General features: G+C 42.2%; 1 protein-coding gene across 6 annotated transcripts in view; it reads left to right on the forward strand.

Annotated features, from left to right (window-relative positions):
• Nucleotides 1-1,902: 1,902 nt before the first annotated feature.
• Nucleotides 1,903-23,778, forward strand: part of LOC117216559 (transcription factor Sox-2-like) — a 117,206-nt gene continuing 95,330 nt past the window's right edge. For 2 of the 6 annotated variants that reach the window (XM_033463340.1, XM_033463341.1), the window contains exon 1: nucleotides 1,903-4,493. In XM_033463340.1, coding sequence (XP_033319231.1) covers nucleotides 3,130-4,493 — 1,364 coding nt within the window. In that variant the 5' untranslated portion in view covers nucleotides 1,903-3,129. Of the gene's footprint in view, nucleotides 4,494-6,680; nucleotides 10,309-23,778 lie in introns of those variants that run through there. The other 4 variants (XR_004489383.1, XM_033463343.1, XM_033463342.1 and 1 more) reach the window with 4 other exon arrangements.

Genomic DNA, 23,778 nt, shown 5'->3' on the forward strand with positions numbered 1-23,778 from the left:
GAAAATGGGTCAAGTCGGTCGGATATAATGGGTGATTTGAATACGACGAAGCGCGACGCCAGCTAACGCGCCCGCAAACGGTAAATTAGCCGAGACGTTTCGCTGTTCGACGAAAGAACATGTATACTCACCGGTGTGATTAGACATCGTAGGAAATGTAATCGACCATGATGATTGATCTTTGTTAATAGTTTCAATATTTGTTCGATATTCACGAAAGTATCCGAACTCGTCGCGTAGAATTTTCATAGATTATCGTAAGACATTCGATTGATCACGATGAGCTAATCATTGCTAACATTTTCAATATGTGCATATTTGAGCATACGTAAATATTTTCAATATTCATTCGATATTTACGAAAGTATTCGAACTCGTCGCGCAGAATTTTCACAGATTATCGTAGGACATTCGATTGACCACGATGAGCTAATCATTGCTAACATTTTCAATATGTGCATATTTAAGCATACGTAAATATTTTCAATATTCGTTCGATATTTACGAAAGTATTCGAACTCGTCGCGCAGAATTTTCATAGATTATCGTAGGATATTCGATTGACCACGATGAGCTAATCATTGCTAACATTTTCAATATGTGCTTAATACGTGCTGAATATTCGCGAAAGCACTTGAGCTTATCGTAGAAAATGTTTACAGATATCATTCGTGTGATCAGGTATCGTAGAAAATGCATAGTATCTCTGTCAATACGTGTTTCACATTCACGGAAGCATTTACATAGGTAGGATAGAAAAATGTTGCTAAATAAATTTTATTAAATTTCTTTGACACTGCTGCGAGATATGAGAATCATTGTTATGGTGGTAAAGTTCGATATAAGTCGGAAAATGTATGCATATAGAAATCACGTTTCCTGTAAACGTGTACCTTTCCCAGATAACAAAATGAACGTTGAATTAATGTTAAAAACGAACTCGGTAAATTATATCAGGTATAATTGAACGTGTATATTTAAATAATTCAATGGATAATTGGTTGTTCAAATACTTGCACGTGATACAACGAGAAATCTTGTAATTTCTATCTTCTATATGGGTTCTAGATTTGTTTCAAACTTGACCAACGTTAATAACGATGCTCGTTACAGCGTCGACAAAAGTTCAAACCGTGTTTCATACCACGCACGATATATTCGCAAATAGTTTGCACGATAGATAGTTTGTTCCTAAATAGAAAATACGAGTTCTCGAGTCGCTGCAAGTCCTCGAAGCATCGCAAAGCATCGGAGAAAAAGGAAAAGAAATGAAAAAACGTTGGCGTGGCAAAAGTTAAACGATTCGTTTGCAATCGAAAATCTGGTTGGGATAAAAATAATTCCGACGAAGGCTACTTTCTACTAAAAAAATTACTGGTCAGGAAGAAAGCGCGATACGAGGCAAAACATCGATAAGATACGATAGCCTACGCAGTTAGAATGCACTTGCACGCGTACTCGCCAGTTCAGCGTAAAGTAACAGCGTGAAATTATTATCTCGTCCAACGTTGCTGAATGTTAAACCCTTGCAATATATACTCATCCTATGTTTTACAAGCGTATCGTCTCCATCTTTGACCCGATCAAGCGATACTAAGAGCAAAACTAATTCGTTACGCCAGCCTCTAATCGCCTGTACCTATAACGAGGAAAAAAAACACACTATTGGGCCCTAAAACCAGCCATAACGTAGACAAATATTTGAATATTATTGCGCGTTGGTAAGGAAAAATCGAAGGTCACGGTAGAAATCGCACGTAGATGCGTTGGAAGAAAGAAATGTAAGGGTGAAAGAGAGTGCTGGGTGCGATAGAGAAAGGAGACGCGCGCTGTTCTAGCGTCCGGCGTTGACGAACGTTTCGTGAGTGTTTTGAGGGTGGAAAGCGGATAGGGGGGGGGGGTGAGAATGCTGGGCAGAAGAACGCGTGGACGAAACACTGGCGACCCGAAGAGCCGAGGGCAGAAACGGAGCGAGGCGAAGATCGCCAGGCGAGAGACGAACGCTCGTGCAGTTGGCAAAGAGGGAGCGAGAGAGAGAGAGCGAGAAAGCTGGGAAGAAAAAAGCGTGAGTCGAAGTGAGAAGCGACGAAGTGAGCGAACTTGGAGGGGTGCGGGGGAGGGGGTGAAAGCTATACCGCGAGAGGTCGTCGGGGTTGTTGGCATGACGTCACGGCGTAATGGCGCCGCCTTCGGCGTCGAAGGGAGCCGCGCGATTGGTCGAGAGAAATGATGGCAGGCTTGCGTGCCAATCGATTGCCGTTGGTAGGCTCGGGTCTGGTCCGACGGTCGGTTGGGTATGGTTGTTGGTAGCAAGGTAGGTAGGGTTGCTTAGAGAAGGGGCAGTGAGCGTCGAAAAACAGAGAGAGGGGGGACAGTCGCCTCGGCAGGAAGTGAGCCCCGAGAGTGGGACCCGAAGGCGAAATCCACAAATGCTCAGACAGTCAGTTCCCTCCGTAGAGAGAGGAGGTGTTGCTAGGAGTCGGTCTTGTTCTTCTGCATCTCTGCATTAGTACATAGGAATAAGAGTAGTACTGGAAGAGAATTCGAACGGGGACAACTCAGTGAATCGAATAAAGCTTGCAACAGTGAACGCACAGAAATACGCGTGTAACGACGTAGGCGCGTGGAGAGGAGTCATCGGCGTCGATGTTATTATCTTGGACACAGTGAGAAGAGAAAGTACAGTGACAGTGAATAATCGTCGTCCGACGTGTAAACATTGGTTGTTGGTCGTTGGCGTTGAGAATCGTACGCGGACTCGTACGCAGCGCCGTGTCAAATCAGTATAGTGTTCCAGCAGTTTGGAAACGGTGTCGGTGGTTGTGTTGTCGCGCGTAAATTTCAACAAGTGGTGCAGTAATCGAAAGAAGTTAAAACAATCTCGTTTGACCGAGGGGGAATTGGACGGTACAGCTTCCATGTCACATAATCGAAGAGAAATAAGGAGCAATTCATTTGGTGCGTAGTATTCGCCAGATTCGAATTGCCGTCGTGGATTGATAGGAGACTCGGCGCGTCAACGTTTTTCGACAGTGCGCGACCGCGTCCTTCTCGGCGTTTCGTCGAATTTCTTGACGTCGAGTAGTACAAAAAAAAGGCAGCAAACTGTACGGGCACAGGGAGGAAGACATGCTTACGATGGAGTCTGACCTAAAAGGCGGCAGCCTACACGGTCAAATGCCACCTCATCCGCATCAAGGTGTTTCGCCAATGGGACACCATACCGGTGTATCGCCGTACGGCACCCTCGGCTCGATAGTTCATAGCCCAGCATTATCAGGAAGTCCTCCGAGTACCGGAGGTTTAACTTTAGGTTTACAACATCATCATCAAACGCCTCAACATCATTACACATCCATGCAGGCGGCACAGCAACAAAGCATGCATTCGCTGGCGCAACAAAACGCTGCACAACAACAGCAACATCACCCGCACCAGCAGCAACAGCAGCAGCAACAGCAGCAGCAGCAACCACCACCGCCTCAACATCATCAGGCACCGAACAACAATAACAATACCAGTAAGAACAACAACATCGACCGCGTGAAAAGGCCGATGAACGCGTTTATGGTGTGGTCCCGTGGCCAACGGCGTAAGATGGCTCAAGAAAATCCAAAGATGCACAACTCAGAAATTTCGAAACGATTGGGCGCGGAGTGGAAACTTCTCAGTGAAACCGAAAAACGCCCATTCATCGATGAAGCGAAACGATTACGCGCGGTGCATATGAAAGAACATCCCGACTACAAATATAGACCACGCCGTAAAACAAAGACCTTGTTGAAGAAAGACAAATTCCCAATTGGAAGCGGAGTAGCCGGCGTCGGAGGTATGCTGGGCGTAGATCAGCGGCAAGTCGGTGCTACCGGTGGGCCGCAACAAGCTCAATTATCCCGTGATGTGTATCAAATGCCAAACGGTTATATGCCGAACGGATATATGATGCACGATCCCACAGCCGCTTATCAGCAGCACGTTGCGTATGGCGGTCACATGGGAGGCGCAGCAGCCGCTGCAGCTGCTTCTGCTGCTGGGTATCCCAGGTACGATATGGGCCATCACATGGGCGGTGGCAGTCCGAGTCCCATAAATAGCTATATGAACGGTTACGGTGGTTACGGCAGTGGCAGCGTACCAGGCGGATCCCCGTCACCGTACCATCAAGCGCAGCCAGGATCGCAAATTTCCAGTCACAGTCCGAGCGGCAGTAGTATAAAATCCGAACCGACGAGTCCAGCGAGCGGCGGAATTCACACACCACCAACGGCAGCGTCGTCGACAGGCGCAGCTGGGGGGCAAGTTGTGAAACGGGAATACATGGGCCAGCAACAGAATCAGCAGGCGCAGGGTGATTTGAGACAAATGATCTCGATGTATCTGCCCCAGGGTGTCGAGCAAGGAGTCGTCCAGCACGGCGCCGGTGTCTATTCGCCTGGTCCGTCACCGGATCCGCTGGCACAGCATCATCCCTCAATACCGCCACTCGGTCACATGTAAGTTCAATTCTTTGTTACTATTTTTTGCCTGCTTATGGGCCTACATTTAAACCTATGATCGTTATCTTGCTCGATGGATAAATGATACTTTTTTAAATATAATTATAGTTGAATGTAGTTCGTTAATTGATTATCGATCGTTGAATGATCGAACGAGAATTCCGTAACTTTCCATCTAGCAGGATTCGATAGTATTTGTTGTTCCTTTTACATTGCCCTACAAGGGTAGGATAAACCTTGATCGAGTTGATTATGTCTTTTAGATCGATTAAGCTTAGATTTCACGTAAAATCCGTCCTCGCTACGTGCGATTGTATCTTTGTACCATAATCGTAGTTGCATCATGGTTAACCATCGAGAAAGACGCTCTCGGTTTATCCTTTTCCCTTAGTAGTATTAAGTTATCCGAAAAGTTGCTTTCGTTTCATAAGGTGATAATAGATGAACGACAATTACTGTTTTATGTTATTTTATTGAATTAGACAGTATGATCCATTTCGTTCTACTTTTATTATTATGTTTGTGCATAATTTAATAATCTAATATAAAACAGAAAACACAGTGCATCTATTATTTCCTTATAAAACGGAAGAAACTTTTCAGACAACCTAAAATATAGCTTGTGTCCACGTTCGAGCTTCCAAGCAAACTAAAGAAACTGTCGGAAAGAACGACAACCGTTTAGTAAAGAAATCGTACGACGGAATCATCCATGTTTATCATAAATATATAACGTTGAAAAAAAACAACCTCGAACGTGGTACGAGCGATCGCGAGCGATTTGGAGCTGATTTAAAGCCGAATCGATCGCATCTCGTAGTAACTACCCGTAAAGCAACACCCCCGCTTGCCATCCGCAAATCTAGCGCCTTTGCATTTTCACGCTAATATCATTCACCGCGACATTTCTACTTCTGGACCCTGATGATCAGTCCTCAGTACGGAACAATTAGCGCCGTTATCAGAAATCCCATGCTAGTCACCGCTATAATCCGAGATAATGGCGAGTAACTAGCAGACTACGTAACAAGATTACGCGAGCTATCCCCAATCGAACAATCTATCGAGTGTAAATCAACACAGTGGTTAGCAGCTAAATAAGACAGCGTCGTTTTATCCCATTCGTTTTAACCGAACCATCGCAAATTTCGCCTGCAAAGCAATCTCTTTCTAAACAGATATTTTTCTTCCTCCTGTTATTCTGCTTCTTGCCGAAACGATGTACTCGAACGTGATAAAAGAGAGTGGGCGTTCTTGTTCTTCGCCGCACCTTACTGCTTTAATTCGGTTGGAAGAATGATCACGTTTCGGATGCCGGGTTAGATGAAACGTTTAGAAATGTTAGGACGCGTTCACTCGATCAATCAGACGATCGACGAGATTAATTCATCGTGGGAGCGTGATAGAATCGCGCGCGAAACCAGCGATATTTTGCAAGATTTACGAAGACGATCTAGCAACGACGCGCTAGATAAACAACGAGACTCGTCCGATGTCGTAAGAACATCGTGCGAAGTGATATCTATTGCGATGTTAAGCTATCTTTCCCTCTCATGTCCTTTCTTTCTTTATTTCTTTCTCTTCATACGTACTTTCCTTTTGTTCCGTTATGCACGATAGCCGATAAAATTCTTTTCCTCTTTTCACATTTCTTCCGTAGCTTCTCTTATTTCTCTTATAACTGGTTTTATATGCACCTTCTTTCGATATTACGAAATGTCCGTTTTGATACCGCGTCGCGATCATCTGCTCTAGGGTCCAGAACGTAGGGAATTTCGGATGGTTTACACTTAAGATTTATTTCTCGTGGGTCAATGAATTGGTGGGATGATTGTTGAGTTTAAACGTGTCGAGCTTCGTGGATTGAGTCAAGAGAAACCTCATCGACCATTTTTATTTTCCCCCCACTACTCTGTTCCGGATCACCGATGTCGGTCGTATCATTTTTTTTTCCTCCCCCCTGTTTTTTTACCTTTTCTTTCCACTCGCGATCGTTTCGTTTCGGGGAACACGATCGATCGAGAATTTTAATCTCCGTACGAGTTTGGACTCCGATGGTGTCGGAGAAACGAGAGAACAACTTCTCACCAACGGTGAGTGCTTCTTCTGACTCATACTATCGACGCGAGAACACAGTTACAAGAGACAATCCCAATTCCTAACGCAAAACCAATAATATCGTAGGATAGCTTAAAATGTCGGGCATGGAAGGACAGCTGTTCGCCCGGACATCAAAATACGCTACGAAATCTTACGATTAAACAACAGAATAAAGAAAAAAAGGACTAACGAGAAGTGATGCGAACGAGAAAGTAGGGGCCTAGACGAGATCGCAAGGGGTTTGTCGCAATTACGGAAGGAAATTTCACTAACAAATACACTAGGGTAAAAAGTATCCAATAGAGATTAAGTTATGCCTAAGATCGATTCCTTTGGTATGCGCAACTTAACGCGGTGATAGTTTGAAAATATTTTCTTAAAAATATCAGGTTAAAATTAAAAAAAAAGATAAAAAATAAAAAAAAGAAAAAAAATAAAGGATCGTAGGTTAAGACGATTGCGCAATCGAGGAACTACAGGATCGTGGGGGGGCTGGGTGGCATCCCGAAGTTTTTCGCCATCTCGGTATGAAATTTGCATCGTAGATTAAACAGAAAAAATCGCATCGTATATAATTTGTCGCCATTACCAAAGAAAATTTGTCTAGCGAATGAACGAGGTTAGAGAGTGTGGAATAAAGATTAAGTTATACCTGAAATTAGTTCCTGTGGTATGTGCGACTTAACGTGGAACCGGTTTATCAATATTTTGTTTAAAACAGTCTGGTATAAATAAAAAGTATCGAATGGTTGAAACGGTTGCGCAATCGAGAAGCTACGGGATCATGGGTGGGCTGAGTGGCATCCCGAAGTTTCTCGCCATCTCGGTATGAAATTTGCATCGTAGATTAAACAGAAAAAATCGCATCGTATATAATTTGTCGCCATTACCAAAGAAAATTTGACTAGCGAATGAACGAGGTTAGAGAGTGTGGAATAAAGATTAAGTTACACCTGAAATCGGTTCCTGTGGTATGTGCGACTTAACGCGCTAACCGTTTGTCAATATTTTGCTAAAGATATCTGGTAAGAGTGAAAATAAAAATGAAAAATACGGGATAACAAAGGGGTCGAGTGGTTAAAACGATTGCGCAATCGAGAAGCTTCGAGATCGGTAGAAAATTCGCCTCGCAGATAAACTAAAGGCGCGATCGCATATAGTTTGTCACCATTACCGAGGGGGGAAATTTGTCTAACGAATGAACGAGGCTAGAAATAGATTTAAATCTTGAATAGAGCTAGGTAAGTACGAAACAGGTAAAATAAAAATAGCGATAGAAAAAACTGTAAAAATGTAAATAAAAGAAAAGAAAGGGGCGGGTTAAAGTAGTTGCGCTACCAGGAATCTAATAGATCGCAAGAATATGGGTGACGCGGAAAATATTTTTTCGCAAAACGGAAAGAATGATGAATCATAAAATCAATTAAGAAAAAATGGTTTACAGTGACCTGCCCTACCAAGATTTTGGGGATATGTTACGCGTATGATGTACCGTGGATTCGAGGGAGGCTATCGGCGTTCGACACAAATCGAATACACAAAGGACAAGCAACAGACAGGGGGAACTACGCCGATTTCTTTTGAAAGATCCTTGTTTGCAGTTATACATTCTTGGCAAGTGGACAACGAGTTCTGTTTATTCCTTCAAATTTGCGACAAATCCGCGCTTTTGCGGGCCCTATTTTCTTCGTACACCGTTTACAAGAGAGAGGGACAGAAAAATAGCGCTAGTATGTGTATGAATTAGATTATAAACGTGACCGCGCATCGACGACTAATATAAAGTTGACTTACGCCCGGCCCCTGAGGTGCTCTCACTTTGCGATGTAAAAAGGATTGAAACAGAGATCGATCGAATCGGGGAAAGTCGTCGATTCGCGTCAATTTATAATAGATGGTAAATTAGTATTAGGTTGCCCGAAAAGTATCTTTCGTTTCATAAGGTGACAATAGATGAACAATAATTTTTGTTATATTATTTTATTGAATTAGGTATGATTCATTTAGTTCTATCTCTATTACTAATTTCGTGCATAATTCAATAAATGAATATAAAACAAAATACATTGTGCTCCATTATTTCTTTATGAAACGAAAGAAACATTTCGGACAACCTAATATCTTCCAACGGAGAATGATAACGGTGAGAAGGAGAGAAAACGTGAGATGATAGAGCCTCCTACTGTGATAAAATATTAGAGAAAAGGAAAACTAACGGCTGAAACGTAAGTAACAGCTATATAGAAAATTTTCAGGGTATAGTCATCGCGATATGAAAGGGAATGGGGAAAGTGATAGAAATCACAGAACAGGGTACATGTAAAGAAGTGGTGACAGAGAATAAGGAACTGTACATATATGTATACAAATTTACGTAAAAAAAAAAAAAAAAAATATATATATATTATATATACAGATATAGAAGCTCGTGTATATTTTCCGCGTTAACAATAATTTTTCTCTTATTCGTATAGTGACGTCTCGTTCGACGTCGATATAATTTTCACTCACTGTATCGTTTCTATCGTGGTCGTTCTCCGCACATTTTTAAGATCGCTTTAATTGTCATGAAAGAACGATAAATGAACTAATAGGTAAAGTACGACACAAACAAGCGTTCTACATATACGAAAGATAGAAATAGGAAATGAGAAAGAAAGAGTGCAGTGGTATGAATGACCGCGGAAAAGTTCACATGACGATTATTTGCGTGAGATGACCTGGTCGAAATTGACATATAGACGCGGTTTTATAGATGTTCATCGATCGCAATAGTGTGAATGGTTCAAAAGGACAAGAAGCATAGAAATTTATTGTATATATCATTAAACTTAATTTTGTAAACATAGCTCCCGCCGATCGGAACAGCACTAGAAATGTTGTCCGGGAAACTGTGTTCATATGGAAATACGGGGATAATACCTTAACAGACTTTATGGTTATCAACCTTGCAGATAGATTATTTATGGTTAATGCCCCTTTTCCTTTTTAGTTTTTATCGCATCTTATTCAATTTTATTTATTTCTTTTAAATGCTTCGTGATCCGGATACGTTCATGATTATAAATTATATTTTATTTTATCCTTTTCTAAAATTACTTATACTTATTCAAATCATTATAATCATTAATATTATTACATGTTGTAGTCATTATGAATAACTTTCGTCGATCCTCGAACCTATTAATAAATCTTTCTACTTTTTTAATCCTGTTCAAACGTCCGGTACTTTTCGAATTTCGATTAATACATATGTATATATATTCCGCATATATGTGTTTGTACTCTGTAGACTATACCGTTCCGGGAATCAACAAATTGCATCCGATATGCGATGAAAACTAATGGAGGACGACGAAAAATTAGAAATAAGAAACTATTAGGTAAAGGGATAAGAGTAAATTTTGCCACGCTTCCTTGAATTATAAGTTGGATCAATCGTAGCAGATTCCGCGGTGTAACTGCGTCGTGCTCTATTGTAAGAAATTTTTAAAATTATCGATTGATTAACGAAACTTCACTGCGCTAACTTTCCAGATATTTTAGCGGGCCAATTTCTCGATTTATAGTATTTTAATAGTTTTAGTCGAAGCTCCTCCAATATTTTAAATTTCTCCGTATCGCTTACTGCGAAATCCGATCGAGAGAAAGAGGAGCGTATATATCATATCTTTGTGTATTTTTATTCTTATTTCATTTTCTTCTTCGAAATACCAAAAAAAGTAATTCTTATTTTTTTTCTTTGAATTACCAAAAAAAAAAGATATTTTTATTTAATTTTCTTCGTCGAAATACAAAAAAAAAATAAAAATTATTTTTATAAAAAAATAATTTTTATTTTTTTTCTTCTTCGAATTATCAAAAAAAAGTAACTTTTATTTTTTTTCTTTTTCTTCCAATTACCAAAATAATATTTTTCTTTCCTTTTTTTTTTTTTTTGAAGCACTATGAAACAATATCCCTGTCTTCAAAATATCACTTTTGAAATTATTTGATATCATTACCCTAGAAAATCTAATAGTGTTTCCAGAAACAGTAAAGAAAAAGATATAATCGTCATCCTCCGTTCGTTTTTGAAACAATAACTACACAATCTTGTCATATGAGAATGCAAAACGAAGAAAAGAAGAAAGATATTTGTACGAATTATTGAATAATTATAACCGTGCGAATTTTTAAGTCCGTTACGCTTTGTATTGTAAATATATTCATCATGGCAACGATAGATCATGGTGATCCTACTTTATATAGAATATATCTATATACTAATTGTAATTAGATCATCTGTGTTTCATTTTTTCTATGCAATTTCCACCGACAAACCCATTGAAAGAATATCGAAGAGCCAAAGATACGAATCAGGTAACTGAGTCTTCCACGGAAGAACGATTTGACTCTTGTGTGTACTTTGCATGCATCCTCTGCGTGAATTCTTTACAAGTTTTTCCTCTGTCCTATCTATCTTTCTGTCATCTTTCGATCATCCCAGCAACGTCGATACGAGTGAAACGATTTCAATCTTCCAACCGATCTAACGGCTAGAATACTAGTAACTTTCAGAAATATTTCGACGATAATCTAAACGTACGCTCGCGCTCGACAATATCCTAGTTGCTCTTCTATTTCAAAATTACATACCAGGAATTGGAAGGATGGATGGCTGAGAATTACGTTTTCGTGCGCGACAACGATTCAGAACGTGCAGAGTAAATTTATCGAAGCTACTTACGAGAGTTACGAGAAAATTATATATTTAGATAGCCGAAAAGTGATAGAAATTAAAATCGCGAGGAATCGTAAAGAAACGTCATCGACGATAAAAATGATAATCAGGATATCGCGACGTGATAAGAATCCGCGAAGAAGTTGTCACGTTGTGATCCAACTTTAGAATTCAAGTAATTCTCTGCCAAATTCTACGATAATGGGAACGTGAATTTCTAACTGAGACGATCAGAATCGACGATTAGGCAACGGCGGTCCGAGGCAGAAGTCCGTGAAGTTGTCAATTCGCGGTCCAACGTCAGAGTTAGAGCAATATACCGAAAAATTTCACAATGCACGAAACGTAAATTCCCGAACGAACGATTAACGTCGACGATTAGCTATCGCTGCGAGGCAAGAATTCGCGACGAAGGCGTGGATTCACGAACGAACGGCGCTGGTAACGAGACGATTTGAATTTTTCAGTATCCTTTTCCTCGCTGAATAGCTGTTTTTATTTGCGAGCTCGGCTCATAGCCACCGCGAAATGTCCCAATAAATATAACGCTCGGCACGGACGAGTGGAGACATTAATTCGCGCCAATAAATATTCCCATCGTTCCGGCACATAAACCTGGCGTTTGTCATATACACGCAGTCATTTCGGTTAAAAGGCATTCCCTGTGCCACTGAATGCAAATGCGAGTGCTCGTTGTGCGTGCCGTAGGGTCTCTAAAGTGCTTTCAATTACGTGTTCCACCTAATGTCCTGGCCTGGAGGGCCGTTTTCCTATGTTTTGCATAACCGGGATTTTCAAGTGTTTCACGCCCCACGAGGACGCGCGACGCGTCGCGCCGCGCCGCGCCGCGCGGCAAGTCGCCTCCGACACGCTCCAGTCCACCAGCTACTTCTTTATCCTGATATTTTTTATTTTTTGTCTCTCTCTCTCTCTTTCTATTTTCTGCCTCTAACGAGCATTCCTAGCTTTCTTGCCTCTTTCGTCGGTTCTTCCTTTCTCCCTTTGTTTCATTCTCTATTCCCAATTTTTCTCGCTGTGTCGACAAAGCTGCAAAGTGCGTGGCGGCAATTGCAGCACGCGCAGGGCAAAAGAGCGTAATTACCGGGGCAAAATCCCATTTTGGTGCATTTTTCGTGGCAATAACGCGCACTTTGGCGGCAAACGTCGAGCTTTCGTTTGTAACCTACCTTTCTTTGTCTTCTCGTGCTTTTTTAATCGGACTTTTTCTTCTCTGCATGCATCTTCACCGTTGCATCGTCTAACGGCAACCATTTGGTCGGACGATTAATTTTCGCCGCGTTTTGCATACACACGATCTGTCGTTATCTACCGCAGAGCCGGCACATTCGCGCGTCTCATTGGACGATGCAATATCGTCCTATTTGCAACGTGTACTGAACGCTCGATAAGGAGCACTTGTTTGTTACGGCGATGGAAACGACGGTCGAACAGCTGCACACGGAACACGCGAAATATCCCAAGTACGTCCCGTTGCATCTTCAATAGCGTCTATGGTTTAACGATGTACTCGATCGTTGGCTCGTTAAGCGACCGCTAGAAAAAGAGGAGAAAAGAAATATAAAAACGCTCGCTGTCTTTCCGTACGCGGATTTATATTGCTGAAACACGACCTGTTTCGCAGATAGCTATCAATTGATCAAGTTACACGCCATAGCAACACGAAAATCCATGCCGTTGAAACGATCGACTCCTCGTACGCGATATCTATCCGTAACAACAAACAATCGTAAAAGTAAAAATCCCTCTTACTACGTTTTTACTCGATAAATTAATTTCTAGCGAGAAACGAAGAAGGAATCGAGGTTCGATTAAATTCGGCTCTCACGGTTTCTCTAAGACCGTCGTGTAAAAATTCACATGACGGAACAAACTTTTTACCACTGTCAATTATACGAAAAAACTCGTAATACAGTCGCTAACGATTATCTAGAGTGGCGAATTTCTAACGAAACGTGCCTGTGAAAAAATATCTCGGACATTCGAATCGTGTGGTTCACCGGGGGCAAAAAGCCGGGGCGTGCAGAATCGCCGGTGATTGGACCAATTTTTTCTCGCTTTCAATTAGAAGGTGGCCGCGTTTTGATCGCGACGATGCGATCCGCGTTAATAAATTATGAGAGATCCGTTCGAGCGGAACGATTTTTCGCCGTGGCCGGCTATTAACGCGCTCAACAAAAAAAAAAAAAAAAAAAGAAAAGAAAGAAAAGGAAACAGCTGTCCGTAAGTGAGCGTATAACTCTTTCCCCGCTAGTCTCGCCCGTCACGCCGGAATTCATTTCCCGCCGCGTTTCCCTCGCTGGAAACCGTGTCCCGCGTCGCGTCTCGCGATGCCCGCGAGTCTTAAAACCCCATAACGCCCACACGGTGTCCCGCACCTGACTCTATTTCTCGGCTGATTTACACCGCCTCTGGCCAAGTTGCCCGGGGGTATGTTTGCGCATACATTAGCGAAGAATTTTCTCGGTTCGCGGCGAACGGTTCGCAGTGGCAAAGGGAAACGGCATTGATAAAGCTATCTCCTGAATAGAGCCGCTCTTGCTAACCCGTGACCATTTAATTAATTGCCCGGCCAGCCAACAACGTTCCGACGCGTGATTAATCTTCGCGCCAAGGTCGTAGGCTTCTCCTTACCGGAATCGAAAAAACTCTCTAATTGAAACGTACGAACTCCCCTTTCGGAATTTTAATTCGGCCACGATCCCGCCGCGCTGGCTCTGGAATGCCGGACTTGGACTGTGTACCGCAGTCCCTTTCAAACTCTGCTTCTATTCCTATGGAAAATCTACCACGTACTAGTTTGCCTTTTACGCGTGATTATGGCAGCCTCGAGATAATTTAGGAGCCCGGCAAAATAGTTTCCTCTGGTTGAAGAACGAGCAACTTTCACCCCGGCGCCAAAACGAGAAAAGCGACTTGGATATTTCGAAATCTTTTGCGGATGTACGCTGGCTCGCGAAAGTGTTTGTACATTTCATATCACGCGCGTGTGTCATGTAAAACATTTTGAAGATAACACCACGATTGTCGTGGTTATATTGGTAAAGTTTCAAAAGCGTTCTGAAAATATAGATTGAAATTACGCGACATCTATTGCAAGCATATATCCAGTGAAAAATTAATATACAACGTAAACATGCGATAGCTGTTAAATATTCTCACTGAACGTTCAAGTTTATTAATATAATAGACAAACGACTGTTTAAATACTCTTCAGGCTTGCACCTATCAATTTTATCAAGTTTGTAAATCTTGTCGATATAATTACGATAATCGAGGTTGACAATAGCGCTAAGAAAATCGATATATTCGTAAAAGGTTTCTATAATTGATCGAATACATTTACGTGCTACCGAATCGATAGAATTCAGACGGCTCGTCCAAATAAACGGATTCCTATAAACGAAATTCCACCGCGATTTAAGTATCGCTGCTTCTGTCAAACGTTAAATATGATATAACATCGGAGAAACCATAAATCTCGACTCGCTCGGTTGGCACGTGGTTGATCGACGAAAAAAAGAAAAAAGGAGTATCCCCTCGTGGATACGTGGAAGGTATCGCGGTTTGCTTCTCCCTTTCTCGGCTCTCCTGGCCCGGGTTAACCCCCGAGTAAGATAATATTCACGGCCAATTACCTAAAACGCACTCCTTATGGAGGCGCGCAGAGTTATTGGCAGGCTGCCACCGTGCAATCGAGTATCCGGTGTGAAACGACCTTGTTATTAACGTTCAAGTAAGCTTTACCAGCCAATAACCCTGTGTGCCTGGGTCCAAAAGGATTCGTCGATCCTCACGCGATACTTTGCGCCACAGGGGCCAATTAGTTGATTACCTGCCAACTACTCTATTCAAAATCTCAAGCTTTAACCTGTCTGTTTAATAAAATCCTTATTTCCTTAATAGACGAAATTATATTGATCTACCTAATTATAAGAATATGTTCGATCGACTTTCGCATACAGATTAATCTTCGAATGTAAAAAATTTATTTCTCTATATACTCGTCCGATTTCTTTCGTGCTGCAGTTCTTCGTTCTCATCGTTTTTCCACGCTGGCCGTGTTTATGGCACGAGCAGGACAGTTATGGGAACGAACGGCCGTCATCGAGAATCCAAAGGGACCATTCCAATTTGTTAATTGGCACGATAACGTACGCGATCGTATTTTCGAGTGGGAAACGGCCTCGCCGCCGTATTATCGCCTCGTTTTTGCGTTTCGTGTTCGCCTTGCATTTATTTGCACATGCTGCCCGCACTGATTAAGCTCCTTAATCTGTAGATTGGCTGCCTGTGTCGCAAGTGTGCTGCACATGGAAAAAACTCGCTTGCAATTCCACGGCGACCAAATATTTTCGTAGCTCTGTGTCAATCTTTTTCCCATCAAGTTTCTCGAATTTCTTCGCAGATATTTCCTAAAAGTTGACAATTCTTCAGAAAATGTTGGAAAGTTCTTCCAGGGCCGGCGCAAGGCAGGTTCAGCGGGTTCGCCGGAACTCGTCCCGTTCGAGAGACCTCGCGATTTACGAAAATTATCCAATTAAAAAACACCGATTTTGATACTATTAACAGATGCAAGACATTTTTCTAGTAGCGATGATTTTAATTTAAAGGAGTGACAAAAATCATCAAAGTTCAGTGTAACTCCATAAAGTCCTTATATCCTGGAAACTACTTTAGATAAAAAAAATCCAAGCGCTTTCAGAGAAATGTAATTTTTAAAGAAATTAAACTACATCAATAGTTTTTTGCAAAAGTCATATTACATGATTACAGATTTTGTACTTTAATTCAATTTTTCCCGCTTGAAAGCGAATTATCGATGCGAAAAAATATTACTTGGATTTGTTTAAAAAAACTGCTTAAAAAATAGAGATTGTATTATTATTTAATATTCCTATAAAAAATACATAACATGTAACAGCATTTATAGATAAATAATTCCTCGTTGTAAGATTTAAGTGCAAGATTTGAATATGTATTTAAGCCCCGCAAAAGTTTCGAATTCGGCCCTGCGAAAGATCACGCCGGTCCTGAGTTCTTCCAAGCTCTTTCACCAAAATGTATCGTGACTATCCAGTTTATCAGTTACAAGGAGGTACCATTTTCACAATCACGTCACCCATTTCGACCTTTCATCCGAATCTTACATCCTCTCGAAAAGCATATGGTAGCATTATTTGGGTCAGAAGAATATTCGAGATAAGCCGAGCAATTTGTCAAACTTCGTTATTAAGCAGTCTGCATCCGAAAATAAACTATTTGACTTGCTTTTACTCTCGTGACGAATAGTGAAATACACGGTACATACATTGATAACTGGACAGATGTGCGATATACGTGGTATTTCAACGATTTTTTCAACTCCTCTAATCAGCAAAAAGAAAGTTTGTTCAACTTGTTGGTTGTTCACAGTTTAATCATAATGAAATAGATAGCGTGCGTATATTATTTCATTGCTAGAACTTGTAGTTTCTTCAATTAACTTTAACCCTCTCACAGACTCGGATCTAGTATTACGATAAGATTATTCGAAAACAATTTCCTTCTTATTTGCTTCTAAATATTTCTTTCTCCGATAGTATTCCGTAATACGCACGACGAATGTAATTATTCTCTTCAAAGTGTACAGTGAATTGAATTTCTATATGGTCGAAGCGTAGGTGGCTCACGGACAACCCTAGCTTGCTATATTCTGCAATGATATTGCTATATTCTCCTTCTGCGGCGACATTCCTACGGTATCCTAGACAGGGTGGACGACGCTACGACGTATGAGAGAGGCCTCCAGAGGCACACCGGTAAGGAAGGGGTGAAACGACGTGAGAGACGATCGCTGCAGACTGGTTCGACTAGCTGCGGGGTCAGTTTATCGCAAACAAATGGGTTACGCTTGTTCGACGCCGTATTTCACCGAAATTTATTGTTTATTATTCCGCAGCCTCTGGATGATATAGGGCCGTGTTTGCCCCGAGTAGCGTTAATGTCGTTAATAGCACCACTGGTTCGACTGCCAACCACCGGCAGCCGATACAGGGACAAAACCTCGGGGACGAGTTTCTCTCTCTCTCTCTCTCTCTCTTTCTCTCTCCTCTCCTCGCCTTGACTCACACTGTCATTGTCCACCGAAGTTCTTTCCTTCTCCGACTTAGTCTTTCTCCAGTTTTATTTTCGGATCGTCGTGCGTCCCAAGTGAAATTAGGCAGCCTTCCCGTCCCTTACCTTCCCGATCCTCTCCTTCCGAACGTAGGAGTTACTGTCTTTCGAAAATGACGCACTTCTCTGGTTATTTATTACCTGACAGCGAACGTTGACCTGCTCGTCAGGTTCGCTTTAAGAGACTTGTATCGTAAACTACGATCGTGATAACGAAATAGCAACTCTGCCACATATGAAGATGTTAACCCGACTGCTCTAACTGGGCCATCTTCGACCAAATCATACGTTTCTATTTATTGGGAAATTTGTGGCAGATTTTGCAAGAAATATGAAAAAATAACTATTTACGCGTGACACGCCCATAAGTCGTTTGGAAATTCCACTGCTAGTAAGTCCACTCTTAAATGTAAGAAGAGAAGGAACGAAAATGGAGGAAATGGAGAATTAGCAATTGGGGTGCGCGTTGTACAGGTAGACGTACCATCTTTACACATTATATTTTTTGTTACGTTCGTTCCAAGTTAGCGTGATATCTGTCTTCAATTTTACGCTATAAAATCCTTCAATACATTGTGATAATTTTTTGATTGTTTTTTAATTGAGACGTACACAGTTACAGGCTTGAAACAGGCAAAGCAACGATTTTATTTCCCTTCTTCTATCTTCATCATCTTGTTGCACGATTTGTGCGTCTCGGTACGCACGATCTCCTTACGCACAGTTTTCCGATGTAAACTTCTTACGCGGAGTATCCCGAGGTAAATTTCTCAGCGATGTTTCGAGTATTTCGATGGTATTCTGGAAATCGTGAAAGGTTCATTAGCTTGGTGCGCTTTGCAGCACTAATCGGCAGGCGCTTTAATTAGACGTCAATCCGATCATTACGATACCGAGAGGCGGCAACCGATTTCCTGAATATTTCCTCGCCCTCTCTCTTCTCTTTTCGTCGTTCTTGAGCGAGCACAGACCGGCCGTGTCACCCCGCATTGCAGCCTATATCACGCCAATCAGTTAGCTCAACATGGACTCGACGCTAATGCGTGCTTAATGCGACAAACTCGGCAGTGGGTAAACAGTCGGATCCAAATCCCTTTTTCCTCGAGGCGTCGTGCTTTCTTAAATTGACCCTTAGACCGACGATTTGTCGCACTTCTGTTAGGACCATTTCCCATTCGAGTGAGCCAACGATAATCGAAGGAATTGGACATGTGATTTGAACAGTCACGTGTATAGCTGTGATTCCATCCTGGCTCCTTTTCTTTTTTCACGCTCTACGGTAATGTCGTTTCAGTCGGACAAGCTTCGACATCTTCTTAACAATTCAATCTCGAACCTTCCACGGAATAATCAAATCCGTTGTACGTTGTTCCATTAATCGTCGATGTAAGAAACTGTCCGGATTCTACTTTACGTTATTTTACTCTATTTTACAGACTATGCGATTCTACTTTAGTAAACTATCGTAGGTTTATGAGAAGAAAATATCAACGTCGAAGTTATTAATAGTATTCGACGTCTAGGGATAAGGAAATCTTATTTTCATGAATTTATTCGCTATAAGGAGATAGCATAAATAATTGTAAACGCCGAGAAAAATCGGAGAAAACGTTGTTCTTAATTGCCATTCCTCCGTGCGTTTTAAATTATGGCCACTGGGTGACTCATGGCAGAACAAATAAAGTAAACGTGAAAGTAAGTTGCAGAAATAAAACAATATATAAACGTTATTGAATTATAGCTACGAATATTATCGTTAATTAAAGAAACTTGTTATCTAATAAAGAACCTTATTATCTTTTCACGAGTAGAATTTACATATATCAGTCCTCGTAAAAAATTGTAGCCGCCGAGCTGTCAATGCGCGCGATGTATTTCTCTATTTATCGAATCACTAATAACGGATCAAATAATTTACTTTCAAGCGTAGGTCAGTTAAAAACTGTTGGTACCCGAATTTCCAATGTTCCAAAAATGCTTCGCTTCGTTGAAATATGGTATTGACACAAGCAACGTTGGTTTACTTTACTCAGGTATGTCTACGCGAACATGGCACGTTTATGCTTCCTCGAGCAACGAAATAACCATAAAAACAAACAAGAAATCGAAAAGCGACCGAGTGGACAGGGGCCATAAATCGCGAGGAAGGATCCCGGCAGCAGTTTCGCTATCTCCCCTCGGCTCTTTCGTTTCCACACCCCCGTCCTGGCTCAACCCAGACGTGCGTTATTGCGCTAATAAAGCACTTAACAATTATTTTCCGGCCGGTGATTTTTCAGCCGGCCACGGGCAGCCACTGATAAACCGGTGTCCCGGCCGATAACCCGGCCACACACCAAACCTGTGCACGTACAATCCCATCCATAAGTCACCAAACGCTCGCTGGTTCCCAACAAAATGTCTATCGAACGTCATTTATCGAAATCACTACTGAAGACGACAATTCTATTTATCTGTCGAAAATAATTTATCCTATAACGTCAATTCCGTTTCAGTACATTTTAATTATTTTCCCTGTGAGGAACTTCCAGTAAGCAACTATTGCGTTGACAACCCAATATATATAGTTGTACTATATACATATAGGAAATATATATATCGTTATCCTTGTCTATAATTCCAATATTATCCTTAAATGTATCCCTTAAACGTAGAAAGTGTTGGCTGAGTTATAGACGAGATTGTACGTGCATACGTGCACAGAGCGTCGAGTTATCGTCCCCGAAACGAAAACAGGGTGGAGGAGAGGCACGAGGCCACCCCGTAATGCACGATTTGCATGTGAGAGCGGCGCGAGTGCCGCGTGGCGACGAATAGCACGCGGCTAGATCCGTCCGGCTTAATTGAACGCGATCGCAATCGGTGTTGTCCGATTTGTCTTAATTTCGGTGGCGAACCACGGAACGCGCTTCTCCTTCGCTTAGCCTTCTTCTTCGCTTATCGTCGCTGGTTTCTACGTCTGGGAAGCGTTCTAACGACGTCACGCGTCCCGCTATCGCGGCTGGTCATCGTCGTCGGGGAGATCGCCACGTCGCGATTGCGATTTCGGTGCCGTTGAACGGTAATTTCGCCGATGAATGAGACTCGTAAGCGATATAACGACCGGCCACTCTGCTGTCTTAATTATTCCTGGCCAACTACCTTGGTCGCTGGATACACTTTTGGTTTTTCCTTCTTAACTTCAAGATAAAAGTTAAGACGTTGTATCGTGGTAGAATTTTTACTCTCGGATATAGACGACAGAACGATGGCTGAGAGATCAACTTTGGACAAAATACTCGGAACCGTATCTATTTGATATTCCATGTTTGCCAATGTTCGGCTTTCGATCGTGTTATCAGCGCATTGCGACGTTTCACAAACATTCCAGTTCACTTGTTCAAGGCGGACCTGAAAAATCACAAACGTGTCATGAATCATCGTGAACGTTCCATAATCCTACGCGTTCTATAAACCTTCGTTAGTTCTGCTGGTCGCTTGATGAAAAATAGTTATCGAAGGTACATTTAAAAATACGCACGTGCACGAGTTATACGCAACAGATCCGTATTTCAACTGGCGTAATTTTTAATACTACGCGAGTAGCCGCGTACTTTATAACCTATATCGGAGAGATTATTTCGCACGTTGGGTTAATCTCGCTGGAATTAAAGCGTTCGTACGTTCAAGTACTCGATTCGGAGTTGGAAATTACAATATGAAAGAAACAGTAGCACGACGAGAGATTTATCTCGAACGTTGGAGAAAACGAAATTTCGAGCGACTCCGAGAGAACTTTCCTCGGTGGAGTTTTCGCGTGCGGAATTACCATTAATCAGGTGGTCAGGAATTGGTACTAAGCCGATGCGTACTAATTTCCATCGAGTTGCCGATGTAATTTAACGAGTTCGTAGCGTGTCTTAATTACGAGACCGTCTAATCATCGCGGCGGTGCGCGCCGCCGCTGGGAAAATTCTACGCGTGAAAATCGTCCAGCTTTTGAATCTCGCTCCCCGCGATTCAACTCGATCGATGATAATTGCTTAATAATATATCTCCTTTCGCGCGTTAAAAATAGGAAAAAAATACAGCGTGTTACGCCCGAAGGAAAGCGAAAGCGAGTGAGAGAAGTTCGCGCGATACCAAGACGGAAAATTTTGATCGCGAAACGTGTCAAGATCCACGCGGATATTTCTTATAGCGAGGCAGGCTCTCACGAACGCTTACGAAACTTGTTCCCAGACGAGTTTGCTAGAAAGGCACGCGTATTGGTACATTTCGTAGTTGCGTACGTCCGCGACGGGCCGAACCGTGAGTGTCATCGTATTTAATTAAAATGTCACACGCGTGATAAATGTCGCGTGTGTCGCGTGAAAGAAATCGTCGTGGTCAGCCTCCTCTGTCCTGTCCTTTCCAAGGGGGAAAAGGGGGGCGGCAGACAGCGGCCTGGAGAATAATAAATGAAATTTGCTATCGTCCTGACATCTATACCCGTGCCACGAAGGCGTGCGTTGAGAAAGAAGACGAAGATGGCCGAGGGGGCGGAAATTAGCGGGACACGCATTTATCTCTGTGACTTTTCGGCCAGCAATTACGCAAGACGGTCATTTTTCAATATCCCAAGCGGTCACCTTAATTCGTCGCTTTGTGCCGTGCCGCTTTTTTCTTTAAACAAAAGATCTTCTAGGACAGGGACGATGGATGGGGAAACGATGATGCGGTTTTGCTAAGGTGTCGGTTGAATCTTTTGCAGAATGTACCGTTCGCGATCCTTCGAGCATTACGAATCATGGAAAGCGGACAGACCCGTAGAAAATGTTAATTTCGCTCGATGAGTTTAAGTACGCGTTTGAAATATTTGGTTGGCTGGTTAAAAATCATGCTGGCATTTAACTAATACAATGTTTCGTAGAAATAGAGTCCAAAATTTCGAAAGTTTATATCATTGGTCCGGAAAAGTAAAACATTTTTAACGAGCTATATCAAACTTTATTTTTCTACAATATAAAAGAATACTCGAATATTTGGTGAACCAATAGAATGAGAATGGTCTTAATCCTCGATGCTAATTATTAGATTTCTCCTTGTAAAGGTATTTTACCGCAGACTTTATTCAATCTCTGATCGATAAATTATATCATTGACCTACGACGAAGATGCGAGTGATACACCGAAATCAACGAAATACGTCGAACATCTTTTACAAATGCAAATTACAAATTTCCATGCTCTTCGTGGGATGGGCTGATTTTTAGCACCTACGTATATTGATTCGACGTTTTGTACTCCTCTTGGTGACAGCTATAGATACCCTCGGGAAGTTTTAGACCTCGTAACAATCCGTATACTCTGTTTCTATGATTCTTGTTGAAACAGCAGCAGGATTCTTACAGAAAAAATCCGGCGTAGAGGACGCATCGACGCCCGTTCTGCGCGTAAATGCACCGATGCACGGCTGATGCATATTTATCGAGCGTGGCCCGTTCGAGGGACTCTTATGCAATTTTCCATTCTCCGACTAAGCGTTAGCAGGCAGGCTCTCTAGCTGCTCATACTGCGACTCGGCGTCCGCGTGCACACGCACTTAACACTCCGTGAAACGCCACGTAACGCGTACAAGGAATCGTGCTCTCTCTCCTACCGGATCGGCAGGAATCGTTACCATCGGGAAACTCGCGGGAAACCCCTCTCCGCGAAGTCGGTTTTAACGACCAGCCAGCTCAATTCGCTGTATGTATCCAGCAAAAAAAGTAATTCGACCAACTCCGTCACGATTATTAAGCGGTGGAAGCCGCTCGAGCACTCGTTAGGGTTCAAGATTTATGAATATTTGTTGAGTCAGTAGAGCAACGATAATTGGCAGCTTCAGTTACATCGCGGGTGCGTCGGTATCACGTGCTGGATAATTTACGGGGAAGGTAGCAACAACGTTTAACGATAATCGGCCAGCGATCGTCCGAGAAAGCGTAGATATCTTTTCGCAAATAATCCGGCCAGCTCGCTTTGAAACCTCGTCTGGTTTCCAAATGAGATTGATAAGCAATCGAACTGCGCCGCGGCCAATCGAAAGAATTTGTAGTTTCCATGCAGCGTTCAAGGTTGAGACGAGAACGAGGCCAGCTGACAAATCGCAGGACGAGGATAGGCGGAAAAAGGTAAGGAAGATAGGTTGGTCGATGGAAAAAATGAACACCTATTTCACTGGAGAATTTAACGATCGCGCGGAATGCACGCGTGTCTAGGTACATATTCATCGTTGTATCGTCGAAGCATAGCGATCCGTTCTAACGCGATTCACGTACAATC

The sequence above is a fragment of the Bombus bifarius genome, unplaced genomic scaffold, assembly GCF_011952205.1.
Source record: "Bombus bifarius isolate JDL3187 unplaced genomic scaffold, Bbif_JDL3187 scf7180000010271, whole genome shotgun sequence".
Classification (NCBI taxonomy): domain Eukaryota; kingdom Metazoa; phylum Arthropoda; class Insecta; order Hymenoptera; family Apidae; genus Bombus; species Bombus bifarius.